Consider the following 15,239-nt stretch of genomic DNA (forward strand, 5'->3'; position numbering starts at 1 on the left):
CCAATAGATTGCTCTCCGAACGAGGAATCCATTGGTGGGGTCTCACATTCGGTTCGAGTCCTGTTTAGCGACTCTGGAGCTCAAAACGCGTCTAGAGTTTTGGCCGCCTCCACCGGTCTTCTGGCCCACTGCGTGACGTGTCGCCGTGTCCGTGTCGTGTCACCGTGTCCCGCGGGGCGCCCTGGCGATAAATCCCCCCGGCAAGGACAGTCCAAGGGACAAGCGGCGGTGCAGCACGAGGCTCGGCCAACTCGAAGCAATCGATGTCGCCCCATCTTTGTTTTACGCCGCGATTCCCACTACACTACAAGGGGAGCGGAACAAACAACGCAATGCACAGGTGGGGCGCTCACCCACCCACCCGCACCCCCACGGACAGTGGCCGTACACCGCTAAAATGTCGAGAGTCGCTGCATTTTCGCAGTGGGACAGCCGGACAACTTGGATAGTACTTGTACTTGGGGGTGATTTTGCCCTGGACGGCCGCGACGCAGAGGCAGCCCCCACCCCCTGCCCCTCTCCAGGGGTCCGGTCCTTCCCCCCCCCCCCCCCCCCTCAGCGTGATCTAACGCAAGTGCATCGGAAGGGCATCGGCCACGCTGCACTGCGCCGCAGCAGATGCACGCCGCTTCACACCTCCACGCCCTACACGCCCCGAACCCCCAGGACATGCCCCGCCGCCCCGAAGCTGTGCACCAGCAACCAGCACCTCGCTCGATGTGGCAACCCTGCAGAGCAAAGGACCTTTTTCTTCCTTTGCATTCCGAGGAGGGGGAGGGAGGGGGTGGGGCGAGGGGGTGGGGGCGGCACGGGTCGGCGTTCTCAGCGCCGCGCGGAAGGACACACGCCGAGCCGAGTCCTGGACCAGCCTGGCTTCGCCTGGCAGGCAGCATTGCACGCCTCCAACTCGCAAAAGATCAAAGGACGGCTTGTTTACCTCCGGCGAAAAACTTTGGCCCCGCGGCGCGCCACGCTTTGCGCCCAAAAGCGCACCGTGCTGCTTTTTCGTTTTCGCCGCTTTGGCCGAGTTTTCCGGGACTAGTTGCGGCGGACGCACACCGGCTCTACTTTCCAGCCCTCTATGTGTTGTTGTATACGCCATAAATCGATCGGATAGCACGTCCGTCCTCCGCGGGACGAAGTTTTTGACTGAAAAATCGGGGTGTAGTTTCAACTGGTTGGCGGTGAGTGTTGAAATTAGTGGCAGAAGTGCACGGGCATTGGCTGCGAGTCGTTGCACCGCCAGGTGCGGCCCAGGAAGTGAGATAAAAGCCTTGGAGCAGGGTGTGGTGTGGAGTGCCATCTTGAACTGTCGCCTGAAAAGAATACTGAAGAAAGACACTTTTCTTGTCCTGCATTACTGAGAGTAAAGCTTTTCGCGTGCTTTGCGGTTGTCCAGTATTTCCTTACTGGTGTTTTGAGCTCACTTACCGGATTATTTTGCGTCGGACTGAAGTAGTTCGTCCCAGCAGCCACAACACTGGAGACTGATTCACCTGTCTTCCACAGCAGCTCTGACTCACTCGAAATTCCTTTCTCGGGGGAAATGAGCCTTCACTGTGTAAACCTACTCATTTTTGTGCACAGTTCTAGAACTCATTAGAATAAATTGTGAGTGTTCGCTGGAAGTGAAATTTATTTATTCATACCAGTGTTTGGCATTCTTTGTAAGGTTAGGTGTAGCTTGTAATCTGGGCCAGGCAGACAGTTAGGTTGAAGTATCGCATTCCTTGTCAAATATTTTCGGCAAAAGACTTTTGAATGTTTTTGTTACTGATTTTCAAAATTATTTTTGAAAAATTATTAATTTGGAGAGAATTTTTCTTTGTTTTTGTTTCTTGAAGGTTAAGTAGCTCTCATTAATTGCCTTCTTTCAAATATTATGAGTATCTACTCGACTTTCAATTAGTTTTCCTTTTGATTTATATATCGCAACTGATATAACATATTTATGAATGTTTTTTCATCAGTAATAATCGTAAACTTCGTGGAAGATTTGCACCGAGTTCATATGTTAGAGTTATGCTCCGGACATCTCTAAAAATTTAGTGTTTATCTTATTTTTAAATTTTGTTTCAGGAGTGGTTTTTACCATCCGTGCAGCCATGAGCTACATGCAGCAGCCGCAATCGCGGCCAAGTAAGTTCCCTTCAAAATTTTGCCAACGCTAATTATTTGAAATGTTTCTGTAGATGCTCACTTTGTTTGCTCTTTTTCCTCTAGTGTCGCAAGGCCATTATCAGGGAGGGCCTGGCGACTTGCCGGTTGGCTCAGTTAAAGAGCAAACCATGATGTGGCAACAGAATAACTACATGGGTGACTCTGGAATTCATTCCGGAGTTACAACCCAAGCTCCTTCCCTTACTGGCAAGGAGGATGATATGGAAGGAGATCAGCTCATGTTTGATCTGGATCAAGGCTTTCCCCAAGGGTTTACCCAGGAGCAGGTTGATGGTAAGTCTAGAATATGGAATGCTTTGCCCTTTTAATGCAGTAAGAATTTCTTAAATATTCTTCTGTTTGTGCTTTTTTCTAGAAATGAACCATCAGCTGAGCCAGACCCGTTCACACAGGGTTCGAGCTGCTATGTTCCCTGAAACATTGGAGGAGGGTATTGAAATTCCATCCACCCAATTTGATCAAGCACAGCCTACAGCTGTTCAGCGTCTCTCTGAGCCCAGTCAGATGCTTAAGCACGCTGTTGTGAACCTCATCAACTACCAGGATGATGCAGATTTGGCTACTCGGGCCATCCCTGAGTTGATCAAACTGTTGAATGATGAGGATCAAGTGGTTGTTTCTCAAGCTGCCATGATGGTGCACCAGCTATCCAAGAAGGAGGCATCTCGCCATGCCCTCATGAACAGCCCTCAAATGGTGCAAGCATTGGTCCGGGCCATTTCGAACAGCAATGATTTGGAAAGCACAAAAGCTGCTGTGGGTACCCTGCACAATTTGTCCCACCATCGCCAGGGTTTGTTAGCCATCTTTAAAAGTGGCGGCATCCCAGCCCTTGTGAAGCTCTTGAGGTGAGTTTTCGCGGTCAATCAAAATCAGTAGTCTCTGCTTATTATGACTTTAAATTAATTTTGTTTCCATCTATTTCTAGCTCCCCTGTGGAATCTGTGCTCTTTTACGCCATCACCACCCTGCACAACCTGCTCCTGCACCAAGAGGGCTCTAAGATGGCCGTTCGCCTTGCTGGTGGTCTGCAGAAGATGGTTGCTCTGCTCCAGCGCAACAATGTGAAATTCCTGGCTATCGTCACTGATTGTCTTCAAATTTTGGCATATGGCAACCAGGAGTCTAAGCTGATTGTCCTTGCAAGCCAAGGACCAGTTGAGCTTGTCCGGATCATGCGCTCATATGATTATGAAAAGCTGCTTTGGACCACCTCCCGTGTATTGAAGGGTAAGCTATTCAGGTTCTTTTAGTTGGGCATGATACACTGTAATTAAAAGTCAGTGTTTCATATTCCTTGTTTTACGTTACAGTCCTGTCTGTGTGCTCAAGCAACAAGCCCGCCATTGTTGAGGCTGGTGGTATGCAAGCTCTAGCCATGCACCTTGGACATTCAAGCCAGCGTTTGGTGCAGAACTGCTTGTGGACCCTGCGTAATTTGTCCGATGCTGGAACTAAAGTTGTAAGTAGAAGTTAAATGCAATTCTGTGAATCTGCTTGAAGAAGATACATGGGTTTTAATTTAATGAACTTTCTGCAGGATGGCTTGGAAGGACTCTTGCAAAGTCTTGTAACCTTGTTGGGATCCTCTGATGCCAATGTTGTGACGTGTGCCGCTGGAATTCTTTCTAACCTGACTTGCAACAACCAACGCAACAAAGTTACAGTTTGCCAAGTGGGAGGAGTTGAAGCATTAGTGCGCACAATTATGTCTGCTGGAGATCGAGAGGAGATCACTGAGCCAGCGGTAAGTCATCCAGCAGAGCTTGGCCTTCTCTTCTAAATTTTCCATGACTTAAATATAATACACGTACACTTTTTTGTCTTTTTCCCTTGGGTAGGTTTGTGCTCTCCGACACTTGACATCTCGCCATGTTGAGTCCGAGATGGCTCAGAATGCTGTGCGCATGAACTACGGCATTCAGGTGATTGTGAAGCTGCTTCACCCTCCTTCAAGGTGGCCTCTGGTGAAGGCTGTCATCGGTCTGATCCGGAACCTTGCTTTGTGTGCTGCCAACCACACCCCTCTCCGAGAACATGGAGCTATTCACCATTTGGTTCGCCTTCTGATGCGAGCGTTCCAGGATACTCAAAGGGTAAGTGTTAAGTTTTCATTCGCAATTTATAGTGCTTTAAATGAATTTATTTTCACTTGTCATTTACATTTTTTCAGAGATCCTCGGTAGCCAGCAGTGGAAGTCAGCCGCCTGGCGCTTATGCAGAAGGGGTTAGAATGGAGGAAATTGTGGAAGGCACAGTTGGAGCTTTGCACATTTTAGCCCGTGAATCGCATAATCGCACAGTGATTCGCAATCAGATGGTGGTCCCCATATTTGTTCAGCTGCTCTTTAATGAGATCGAAAACATCCAGAGAGTTGCTGCAGGTGTTCTCTGTGAGCTTGCAGCAGACAAGGAGGGGGCTGAGCTGATTGAACAGGAGGGAGCCACATCTCCCTTGACAGAACTGTTACACTCTCAGAATGAGGGAGTTGGTAAGTGAAGCAAGCTTTCCATTTCATTGTTCAAACACTTAATTACATACAGTGCATAATGAACCCATGTATCATTGCAGCCACATATGCTGCGGCTGTGCTCTTCCGCATGTCGGAAGACAAACCCCAAGATTACAAGAAGCGTCTTTCCATGGAACTGACGAATTCTCTCTTCAGAGAAGATCAGAACATGTGGAATGGTGACTTGGGCATGACTCCAGAATTGCAGGTATTTAAATATTTTCATTTATTTTGTTCAGGTAGTTATCATACTTGGCATTTTGTCACAATATTTGAAATGTTAGAAATGCAACTCCCTATCATTTTTTACAATTGGATTAGCTGTGACTGAAACTAGCAAAAGTAGTGTTGGTTTGTCTTTTAAAGTAGTAGTCACAACTTAAAAGTTGTGTTACAATTTTTTGTGTTTTGTTACTTTAATTTTGACAGCACATTGTTCTTTCTTTATTTGATAGCATACAAATACATATTTTGATATGCTGCATGATCGCGAAGGAGTTTACCTCCTCTTCTGTAGTGTTAGCAGTGCTGTGACTTTGCTGATTTTCACTTTCCAATTAACTTAAAAATGACAGTTTCCTGTTCCTTTTTAAATATTTTAGTTAACAAAACTAAAGGAATGTTTCCACTTCAATTTTTTTCATTGTACTGTAACTTCATAAATACATGTTTCATGCACAATGCACATGTGTCAAGCACTCTTGCACCATTTTGTGGCTTAATGCTGTGCATTTAAAAGCAAATTTGCAGTTGTTGATTTGCACTTTTTTTAAATACTGGTCTTTGGTTTGAAAGTTGGCATCACACACTTTTAGTGGCTTCTGTACTTCATCGCTTTATGCTCCCATTCAAATTGCAGGACATGCTTGGACCCGAGCAAGTCCAGAACTATGATGGTTTGTATGGCCAAGGCCCTCCTAGTGTGCACAGCAGCCATGGCGGAAGGCAGTACCAACAGCCAGGTAAGTGCTTCACCACTGCACTCGGTGCACTTGTTGCACGGGTGCAAGCAGGATAGAACACTTTGGGGCACTGGGGCAAGGGATCAGTACAACAATAAACCAAAAGATAAATGCTGTGGGAGAGGTCCACATTAATATTAAGGTGTTTTATAAACCATTGGGTAGCAGATATTATTAAAAAAAGTAAGGAATTTCTATCTTTAGTTTCCCCGAGCGAATTGCACCAAAGACCACAACTGTAACTCATGTCGACTAGTTGTTGAACTAAGAAACTCCCTTTCTGTTACATAATTGCAGACTCAATCAACTAACCTAGAGACAGTAAGTTATATTGGTATCATGAGTTCATGTGTGCACTGTGTGCTATTAGCTTTCGCCTTGTAGCCGCAGCGTTGTATCCATTCTGATAGAAAGAAATTAGACAAATATTTCTCTAAGTTATTTTTGCTTGGTTTTAAGTAGTGTTTTATAATCTGTTTATTCAGTAGAACATTTTTTCATACTAGAATTTTTGCGTGTTGTGTGAGCTATTAGAATTATTTATTTTGGGCCTAAAAGTAATTTTTGATTTGGTACCAACAATTATTTTTTATTAGTCAAGTGTAACTGTTTCCTTTTGAGCATAGTGGCTTTGTTTACTGCATGAAGTACTGAGTTTCTCTTCAAAAATGATGCCCATTTATCCCTCTTTGTATTCCCAAGGGTGTGCTTCTTTCTCTTGGTCTCATATATGATTTTGTGTGTTCCCTTCTTGCAACAGGGTATGACGCGATACCCATAGAGTCCCTGCAAGGACTTGACATCGGCTCCCATCATGGAGCAGGAGGAAGCGGATCCACTTACGGACCCATGGATGATGCCATGGATGTGGGCCAGAACTCTGCTGACCTCGACTTCGATCATTTGGATGAACTTCCCCAGCCTCCCCAAGACAACAACCAGGTGGCTGCGTGGTATGACACAGACTTGTAATTTTCTTCCTTTCTATTACATGATCTGGGCCCAACCCTCCTACTAGGTTTATTTAGAACTGGAATTCGTCAAATTGAACCCAAACTTTCAGTTATAATTGTTCCTTAGAATAACGTAAGTGTAAAGAACTTTCACTTTAGTTGGACTTCATTTCATTTTATTGATTAATGACCTATTGACTTACGGCCAACATCCTGTAACCATGTGATGTGAAGGTGTCAGTGATTGCCATATCCCATTTGTTTCCTCAAGTTCACATACACCATCAATTAATCAGATCCATTCTCATTGTCATTTTATCTTTTTTTATAGCCTATTCCATTCCTTATCCATATGCATGGATCATTAGAATTTTCATACATATTTCCATGATACTTGTACGTGTCATTATGAAAGACAAATTAGTGAATACAGTATACTGTTAATTTATGTGTGTGTAAGCGGTATAATTTACAAGCAATTCACAGTGTGATTGTATTTTAACAGCATGTATTGTTTTTGATGTATTGTATTTTATTCTGTTTTTATTTGGGTTTCTTATCATTCAGAGCAGCTAATGAGACCAGACTTTGATTTTAATGTTGTTTATTTTTGAACCAGACAAAATATTTTCTTTTAGCCTTGTTATTGTTGTTTTCACCCTGTCGAAGTGGGCGTAAATTTTCAATTATTTTTAACAGAATCAAAAGCCATTAATGTGGTTGAATGTGACTTAATATTCTGCCATTTCTAATTTAGCACAATGCTTGTGCATCTGTAGTTTATTTATTTGTGGCAGTATTAGTGGCCGTCTTGTGGAAACTTCCATCAATTTACTAGAACTGTGTTGTAGATGATTTTTTCTGCCTGAGGCATAAGAACAATTAACTTAAGCATTATATTAGAAAGTGAAATCTGTACATTACATTTATTGCACAAGGTGACCTAGTGGTGTGTCATCAAAATTTTAATCATGGTACGGTCAAGTGATTGTTTTTATGAATGTTTGAATAAGATGCATTCTTAAGTACAAGCAGGAGTTATGATTTGTCAATGATTGTGTACCCTCAATGCATACTCAGAGATACAATGAACCATTCATATTCATTATTATTATTTATCAGACTAAAGTTAGTCGGTGCGTGAAACTAGAAATGGACTTTCGCATCCTCTCTAGTGGTAACTGAGAGCTTGAGTAAGTCATGGAGTAGTGTTTGAGACAGGGCTGCAATTTGAGTCTATTAGCGAACACTGAGCAAGAGAGCAGAGAACAAAAATGCAATTAGTCTTCTTCATTGCTATGGTATACTCAGATCATTTTTATTCCATGTATTCCTATGTATCACATCATCCATTCCTGTTTACCATCTTAATGAGTTCCGCATTTCTACATGTGGCCCAAGACTTAAGCCAGACTCAATTTTAATTATGCCTCACCTTCCGAAATATTTCAATGGACTGAAACCTGAAAAGTAGAGGTTTAAATATACTGTAAGTTCCCTTTCCTTTTGTTTCATTTTTTACCTATTCTTGGTCCACTCACACTAGTCACAAAAAGCAGTACAGTAATTATATTGAAACATGCTACATTGGTGCATAACCTATCTAATGAGCACATTTTTCAGTCTTAAAAGATATTTTAAATAGAACATTTTGGTCGTCCTAGTTGTTTAATGCAGTGACACGAACTGATTCGACCAGTAACTCGGCTTGTTGGCCATTCCATGTAGAGTGCCACACCTCCCTAGCATTCCAGAAGCTCAGCATAGCCTGGATAGACAAAAGAAAACACCAAGTATTTCAAATCCTTGCCCACCCAGGGCTTCAGTTCAATAGGGCAGGAGATCTTTGCAGTTACCTTAGCAGCTGTGTTTTTCCAGGGCTTGTCATGGTTTCCACTCCGACAGCCATCAGGGAAGGCGTGAATCCCTCCAACCGCAAGTCCAAGGCTGATGTAAAACTGGTAAAATCACACCACAAGCACACAAATGACGCAACGCACGTGATACAAAATGCACCTGCACACTAGAAGACTTGTCTGTCACCTCACCTCCTTGTCGAAGGGCGCTATCTTTGACCCGTGAGACCATGGGTCGTCCCCTTCGTTGTCCTGGCCGCGGAGAAGTCCTCCGACCTCCTCCGGCCGCGCGACGCCCAACTCCACACCGTCCACAGAAAACGCCAAGGTATCTTTAGAGATTAAAAATAATTAGGAGGCAAGCACGGGTAGCGCACGCACACACCGCAGTCAAATTTGACCCGTAAAAATGAGTGTTTGAAAACGTGCGAACCTGGAGTCCAGAGCAGGGAGTAGTTGTGGAAGTCGGCGCCCCAGTGGCCCACGTCGTTGCGCTTGGTGAAGAACTTCTTGCGGGCGTCGGCCGAGCCCGTGCCCTTGCCGCCGGCGAGCACCCCGACCGCCAGCTCGCGGCCGCTGATGTCCTGGCGGCCCGGCGCCGGGCCCTGCAGCTTGGTGTTGCCGCGCGCCATGGCCAGGTGAATCCTGCCCGACGCCAGCCCCGCGCCGTACTCCTCGCGCAGCGGCTGCAGCCACACCTCTGCAACGCCAACGACCACGTCGTCGTCGAGTCACGACTCACGACGTGACGCCCGCGAGGGAGGCGGCAGGCAAGCCCGCTGCACTCCCCCGTCGCGCGGCGTTGCCTACCCGCCACTTCACAGGCGCACCACCGTGCTCGCAAGGATGCACAGTGGGCCAGAAGATCGGTGCAGGCGGCCGAAACTCGAGGCGCGTTTTGAGCTCCAAAGTCGCTGAACAGGACTCGAACCAAACGTGTGACCCCACCAATTGATTCCTCGTTCGGAGAGCAATCCATTGGTGGGGTCACACGTTTGGTTCGAGTCCTGTTCAGCGACTTTGGAGCTCAAAACGCGCCTCGAGTTTCGGCCGCCTGCACCGATCTTCTGGCCCACTGTGTGCCGCCCTAGAGATTCGTCGAGGCTCACCCGGGTACATCCAGTCGCCGCGAGGCAGGCGGGCCCGCACCTCCACCTTGCCGTACTTGAAGCTGAAGCTGTTCTTGGTGGTGAGGCGCGACGCGACGACGGGCGGCAGGATGTACGAGAACATGGCCTCCCTGCTGCAGCTCTCCGAGTTGAGTGGGCCCGCGGTGCAGCTGCAAAGCGTTGTTTACAGTCCACAGCCCCGGGTTCAAATACCCATTTTAAAAAAATTGTAAAATGTTGCACTTGCTCACCCTTCCAGCTGCAGGTTCCCCTTCCGCACGAAGTCGTCTCCGTACTTGTCGTTGGTCAGCGACGCCTTGAGGTGCAGCCACCCGTTCTTGACGAACGTGTTCTCGGGGTGCTGCGCGTAGATGCAGAACTCGAAGTCCTGCAAAACAAAAAGTTGCACTGCAAGGGGGGGGGGTCAAGGGTAGAAGATATCTTCCCCCTCGTGGACTCGGACTTACCGGGCTGCCGGATATTTTGACCTCGTGCGACCACTTCCGCCGGTCCAGGGAGTTCCAGTTCTCCTCGAAGACCACCTCCCCCTTGCAGGCGGGCCTGCCGTTCACGTGGGTGGCGGACAGTTCGCAGGTGTGGGTGGGTCCAGTGGGTCGGCCCGGTCGGGCTGCCGGCGGAGGTTCTGAAACCCGATCACCCGGCGTCAGGGGAAGTCCCGCAGGAACCGCGCCCTGGTTCGCCCCCTGGTCCCCCCCTTGGTTCGAACCGCCCTGCCACCAGGTGGTGGGGCTGACGGCGGCCAGGGTGGGCTCGTAGTCGGTGGGGCCGGTCGTGGGCCGTTCCAGGCCCTGGTGCGTCGGCTGCGTGGGCCGGTCCACGGGGTAGTTGGGCTGGGACGGGTAGACGTTGTTCGTCGGCCGCTCCTGGCCTTGTCCGTGGTTGTCCTCGCCGCTCGCGAACCCGACGTGGTGGTTGTGCTGCACGTGTGAAACGTGCACCACGGTGGCGGCGACGGGTGGCGGAGGAGGGTACTCGTGGTTGTAAGTTGGGGGCGGAGGCGGCCGGGCTCCGTAGTGGCTGCCTGGCGGCCTGTACTCGCTGGGCTTGGGCCGGTACTCGTCGGGTGGGGGTCGGTTGCCACCTGCAGGTGGTCGGTACTCGTCAGGTGGGGGTCGGTTGCCACCTGCAGGTGGTCTGTAGTCGCCAGGTGGAGGTCTGTAGTCTCCAGGCGGGGGCCTGTAGTCTCCAGGGGGTGGTCTGTAGTCTCCAGGCGGGGGTCTGTACTCTGTCGACTCTCCTCCTGGAGACCAAGACCCCCCGGTCGACGGCCGCGAGTCGTAAGGGTTGGAAGGGCGGGACTCGGAAGGACGCTGAGGACGAGGGCGGGACTCGGAAGGACGCTGAGGACGAGGGCGGTACTGCTCCTGGAGCTGGGTCTGCTGGGTGGGGCGGGACTCCAAGTCGGAGGCCCCCTGGCCGCTCTGGCCGCCCTGCTGGCCCTGAAGGCTCTCTAGCAGGTCCTCGAGGCTCATAGTCAGTACGGGCCGGGCCTCGGGCCTTAGGGCTGCAACAGGATTTAGTTCGCGTTCAGGCCGCCGGGCGACGCCACATCGAGTCGAGCCGTGTGTGGTCTGTTGCTGCGGCAGTGGAAAAAGACATGCACGCCGAGAACAAAGTCTTACCGTTCGACTGTGAGTCGACTCCCAGTGGCACCAGTTCTAGAAAAACCAGAAAGTGAGAGTTAGGAAATGACGCTTTGGTCATTCGGCCCGCCAAGAGGCCGCGGCCGAAGGACGACCTGAGGTCCGGTGGGCTGATCGTGAGCGCTGTCACTCTGTCTCTCTCGCACCCTCGCGGGACGCCTCATGAGTGCGAGAGAGACAGAGCGACGAAAGCAGAGCTTCGCGCTGACGTACCTGTGATGCGGTGGCTGAGGCCGAGCCGCTGGTAGCCCTTGCGGTCCACCTGGATCCAGACCCAGTAGTTGATGACGTCCCCCGCCTTGAGGCGCCGGTTCTCGTTGAAGTACTCCCAGCGGCCCGCCTTCTTGGCGGTCACGTCCACGGACATCTCGCCCGCCTCCAGGTTGTGCAGCGGCTTGTTGACGTTGCCGTGGAAGGCGAAGATCTCCAGGCCGTCGATGTCTGCAAACCAAACGGGTCTCTCAGAGACGGAGCGCCGAGCGGCGCGTAGCGGAGCGCGACCAGGATTCCCGAGACGGTGGCAGGACGTGGCACAGTGGGTCAGAGGTCGGAGGAGGCGGACAAAACTCTAGACGCGTTTTGAGCTCCAGAGTCGCTAAATGGGACTCGAACCGAACGTGTGACCCCACCAATGGATTGCTCACCGAACGAAGACTCCATTGGTGGGGTCACACGTTCGTTTCGAGGCCTGTTGAGCGACTCTGGAGCTCAAAACGCGTCCAGAGTTTTGTCCGCCTCCACCGGTCTTCTGGCCCACTGTGCGTGGCTCTAGTCCCCGGCCGGGAGGAAGGGGGACTTCCCCGGAGAGAGGAGCGGTGACGCAACGCACTCAGGGTCACGGCCGTTCGTCTGCGCGTGGAGATAAAACGCCGGCGCCGGCCGAGTAGGCAACCATTCCGGTCCACAGTGGGCCAGAGGACCACCGGCGCCGGCGGCCAAAACTCCAGACGCGTTTCGAGCTCTAGAGTCGCTACACAGGACTCGAACCGAAGATGTGACCCCACCAACGGATTCCTCGTTCGGAGAGCAATCCATTGGTGGGGTCACACGTTCGGTTCGAGTCCCATTTAGCGACTCTGGAGCTCGAAACGCGTCTGGGATTATGACCGCCTCGCCTCCACCTGTCTTCTGGCCCACTGTGCGGTCCCACGCCGGGCGGGTAGGCAACCGTTCCTACGCGTAGCCGCACTCGCCGGGTCGCGGCCGCGTGCTTTTCCGCGAGTCGAGCTAAACGGTGCGCGGAATCACCGGCGCGCCTACTATACTTAGGGGCCGTCCCGAAATGACACGAGATATATCCATCCAGTGCCACTAGGCCCCTCCCCCCTGGCCCTCCTTGGCGTGGATAGAGCGTGAGAGTCTCCCATGCTAAATGCAAATGTAATTTAAGGCAGGCCCCGCGGCGGTCCTCGCACGGCCAGACGTCCGCCTGGCCATGCATGGCCTGCCATGGCCTGCCATGGCCTGGCAGGGGCAGGCTGGCACCTCCAAAAAAGGCAACAAAAGGAACGTGCGCCCGGCAGTGCAGTCGTCCGAGAGGCGCCTCGCCGCTGCCTTCTTCTGACCGGTCTTCTGGCCCACTGTGCTCCGTACGGGGCGCCCCGCGAGTGCGAGAGACACAGAGCAGGTGCTCGCGAGGAGAGTCTCGCTATCTCGGACGGACGCCGCCACTCGATTGTGCGACTCGAGTGCCGCGGTAATCAGCTGGAGGCAAGACACGGCGCAAGAGAGCAGTGCCGCGGACAAACTTGAGAAAGAAATAAAAATAACACGCCTGGGCCTTCCCTCGCGTACTATCTGCCGGCGAACATCGCGTCGACGCGGCAATCGGCGACAGAATAAGAAAAGCAAGGAAAACGGCTCGGCTCTGCTGTTTCGGGTCACTAATTGGGTCAGTGGAACTGCTCGAACAGCTCAGCTCGTCAGCCCAATAAATATCCGCCGTACGATTCCGCTGCTGGCCGGGCTCGGCCAGTTTCCTCGGCCTGGGCGTCCAGCATTCGTTGTCTCGCTTCCCGATTCCCCTGGATTCCCCCCGCCCCGTCCTAGAATAAGTTCGCCCAGGTTTGCAGCGGCAGCTTCCTCGGCGGAGCCTTTTCGGGAAACCTGTACGACGGCGTGTTGACTGTTGACGTCAAGGCCCGCGGTGCGGTTGTACAGCAGGCTGATTCCGAGAGTCGTCGCTCTGTCCCCCTCGCACTCATGGGGCGTGGCGTATAGGTGCGACAGAGACAGACTCTCTGAATCAGTGTCCAGTGGCGCGTCGGACTGGTATTTGCTGGCCGACTTCACACATTCGGCGCCTCCAGAGAGCGCGCGCGACTCGGGGATTGCTTCCCCACACACGGCCCGGCCCGGCCCGGCGCAGTGCTGTCTCTCTCGCACTCTTGGTTCGCTCCGCGCGGCTCCGCGTGGGTGCGAGAGAGACAGAGCGACGGGGGCGCTGCAGCATCACCGCGGAATCCGGAAGAGCCCACGGGAAACCCGCGCGGGGAGCGAGTGAGCGGCCTGGCCCTCTAGGCCGGGGATGCCGTCGACCGTCTGGCGGACCATGGCACAGTGGATTTGCCAGAAGACCGGTGGAGGCGGCTAAAACTCTAGACGCGTTTTGAGCTCCAGAGTCGCTATACAGGACTCGAATCGAACGTGTGACCCCACCAATGGATTCCTCGTCCGCAGCGCAATCCATTGGGGGGTCACACGTTCTGTTCGAGTCCCATTTAGCGACTCTGACGCGTCCGGGATTTTGGCCGCCGCCTCCAACGGTCTTCTGGCCCACTGTGCGTGGCGGCGGCCGGCCCGGGGTGAGGCGCCAGCCAGCGTGTCTGGGAGTCTGTGTCGCACGGCGGGGACGTCAGCGGCGTCCAAGACGGTCGTCTTCTTCAAGGAGTGCCGGCCGAACCGGTTTCCCCTCGGACGGTGGCGCCGTGGCGTCGTCGCCGTCCGGGCCGTGACCGTGACGGTGCTGTTCGTGACGGCGCAGGGCATCGACGTCGACCACTGCACCGGTCAACCCCGGAGGAAGATCCCGGAGCAATCGCTGATTCACCGCCAATTTCTTCTTCCCGACTGCCGTGTGCTGCCGTCCGGCCGGAGACACTGTTTGGGGTCGTTCGCGCGCCCGGACCGCTAGCCGCTCGACGGGCACCTATCAAGGTTCATAAGAACAACAACAACAAGGAGGGGCACGGTCCGAGTCGGTGCACTTGTTTTTGTTTAGAATTTTGTTATTGTTGTTGTGCTCCCTGGCGCGCCATGGCGGTCTGGAAGTCCGGAACTGTTCGGCCTACCTGGAATGGAGACGCGCAGGCCTTTGGGGTGGAAGGCCTCGAAGGTGGGGACGGGCACGTCGACGTCCTGGGCCGCCACGGTCACGACGGACGCGGACGCGAGGAACAACAACAAGCACGTCGGGAAGCACGCGCAGCACGCCAGCAGCGATGTGTTGACGCCGGGCGCAGCGCGCCGCCGCGGGGCAGCGGGCCGCTCGGTGACCGCGCGTGGCGGCATCTCGGCGTCGACTGGACTGGACTGGGAGGGAGCGGGAAGCGGGAGCGGCAAGGCAGCGAGTAGAGGGAAGACTGGGAAGAGAAGAGGGAAGACAGCTGGGCCGCTGGCAGCGGCTGGGCCACGCACAGTGGGCCAGAAGACCGGCGCAGGCGGCCAAAACTCTGCGGTTTGAGCTCCAGAGTCGCTAAAGAGGACGCGTAGTGAACGTGTGACCCCACCAATGGATTCCTCGTTCGGAGAGCAATCCATTCGTGGGGTCACACGTTCGGTTCGAGTCCCATTAAGCAACTCTGGAGCTCAAAAAGCGTTTTGAGTTTTGACCGCCTCCACCGGTCTTCTGGCCCACTGTGCCCCGCGGACCCAGCCAATCGGTGCGCCACGGCGAGCTCTCTGCCGCCAAAGTCGCGTCGCACCGCGCGACTTTGCACGCGTAGGTAACGGGAAGCTGGATCTCAGTGAGAAACGTGTCATGCACACTGTGCAGTACTGCG

At 52.3% G+C, this 15,239-nt stretch overlaps 2 protein-coding genes across 9 annotated transcripts; one reads left to right on the top strand and one right to left on the bottom strand.

The window, feature by feature from the left end:
• The first annotated feature begins 1,027 nt into the window (after window positions 1–1,027).
• LOC117644272 (armadillo segment polarity protein) lies at window positions 1,028–8,112 on the top strand. 5 transcript variants are annotated; one of them, XM_034383577.1, is made up of 12 exons: window positions 1,028–1,184; window positions 2,080–2,139; window positions 2,224–2,454; window positions 2,537–3,029; window positions 3,110–3,411; window positions 3,495–3,643; window positions 3,722–3,928; window positions 4,023–4,277; window positions 4,355–4,673; window positions 4,754–4,902; window positions 5,554–5,656; window positions 6,417–8,112. In XM_034383577.1, the coding sequence occupies exons 2-12, from the start codon at window positions 2,106–2,108 to the stop codon at window positions 6,626–6,628; spliced, it is 2,454 nt and encodes an 817-aa protein (XP_034239468.1). In that variant the 5' UTR covers window positions 1,028–1,184; window positions 2,080–2,105; the 3' UTR covers window positions 6,629–8,112. The 5 variants fall into 5 exon arrangements, with proteins under 5 accessions (XP_034239468.1, XP_034239472.1, XP_034239471.1 ...); XM_034383580.1 differs by lacking the exon at window positions 1,028–1,184 and adding an exon at window positions 1,242–1,260; XM_034383579.1 differs by lacking the exon at window positions 1,028–1,184 and adding an exon at window positions 1,285–1,366.
• LOC117644271 (beta-1,3-glucan-binding protein 1-like) lies at window positions 7,907–14,763 on the bottom strand. 4 transcript variants are annotated; one of them, XR_004587658.1, is made up of 11 exons: window positions 14,529–14,763; window positions 11,452–11,679; window positions 11,218–11,253; window positions 10,042–11,099; window positions 9,826–9,962; window positions 9,575–9,744; window positions 8,899–9,165; window positions 8,658–8,797; window positions 8,466–8,567; window positions 8,151–8,377; window positions 7,907–8,072 (listed from the first exon to the last, which is right to left on the bottom strand). XR_004587658.1 is itself a non-coding variant. In XM_034383575.1 (11 exons), the coding sequence occupies exons 1-11, from the start codon at window positions 14,746–14,748 to the stop codon at window positions 8,270–8,272; spliced, it is 2,436 nt and encodes an 811-aa protein (XP_034239466.1). In that variant the 5' UTR covers window positions 14,749–14,763; the 3' UTR covers window positions 7,907–8,269. The 4 variants fall into 4 exon arrangements, 3 of the variants coding, with proteins under 3 accessions (XP_034239466.1, XP_034239467.1, XP_034239465.1); XM_034383575.1 differs by having other exon boundaries at window positions 7,907–8,377; window positions 10,042–10,901; window positions 10,932–11,099; XM_034383576.1 differs by having other exon boundaries at window positions 7,907–8,377; window positions 10,042–10,217.
• Between the last annotated feature and the right edge of the window lie 476 nt (window positions 14,764–15,239).

This window comes from Thrips palmi, unplaced genomic scaffold (genome assembly GCF_012932325.1).
Source record: "Thrips palmi isolate BJ-2018 unplaced genomic scaffold, TpBJ-2018v1 HiC_scaffold_18, whole genome shotgun sequence".
In the NCBI taxonomy this organism is placed as follows: domain Eukaryota; kingdom Metazoa; phylum Arthropoda; class Insecta; order Thysanoptera; family Thripidae; genus Thrips; species Thrips palmi.

Coding starts and splice junctions, on each gene's coding strand:
- LOC117644272 (XM_034383577.1), top strand. CDS start 2,106: ATGAGCTACATGCAGCAGCCGCAATCGCGGCCAA. Junction 3,929..4,022: donor AGGAGATCACTGAGCCAGCG/GTAAGTCATCCA, acceptor TCCCTTGGGTAG/GTTTGTGCTCTCCGACACTT. Junction 4,278..4,354: donor CGTTCCAGGATACTCAAAGG/GTAAGTGTTAAG, acceptor ACATTTTTTCAG/AGATCCTCGGTAGCCAGCAG.
- LOC117644271 (XM_034383574.1), bottom strand. CDS start 14,748: ATGCCGCCACGCGCGGTCACCGAGCGGCCCGCTGCCCCGCGGCGGCGC. Junction 11,680..14,528: donor CCTGCGCGTCTCCATTCCAG/GTAGGCCGAACA, acceptor TTTGGTTTGCAG/ACATCGACGGCCTGGAGATC. Junction 9,963..10,041: donor TCAAAATATCCGGCAGCCCG/GTAAGTCCGAGT, acceptor TTTGTTTTGCAG/GACTTCGAGTTCTGCATCTA.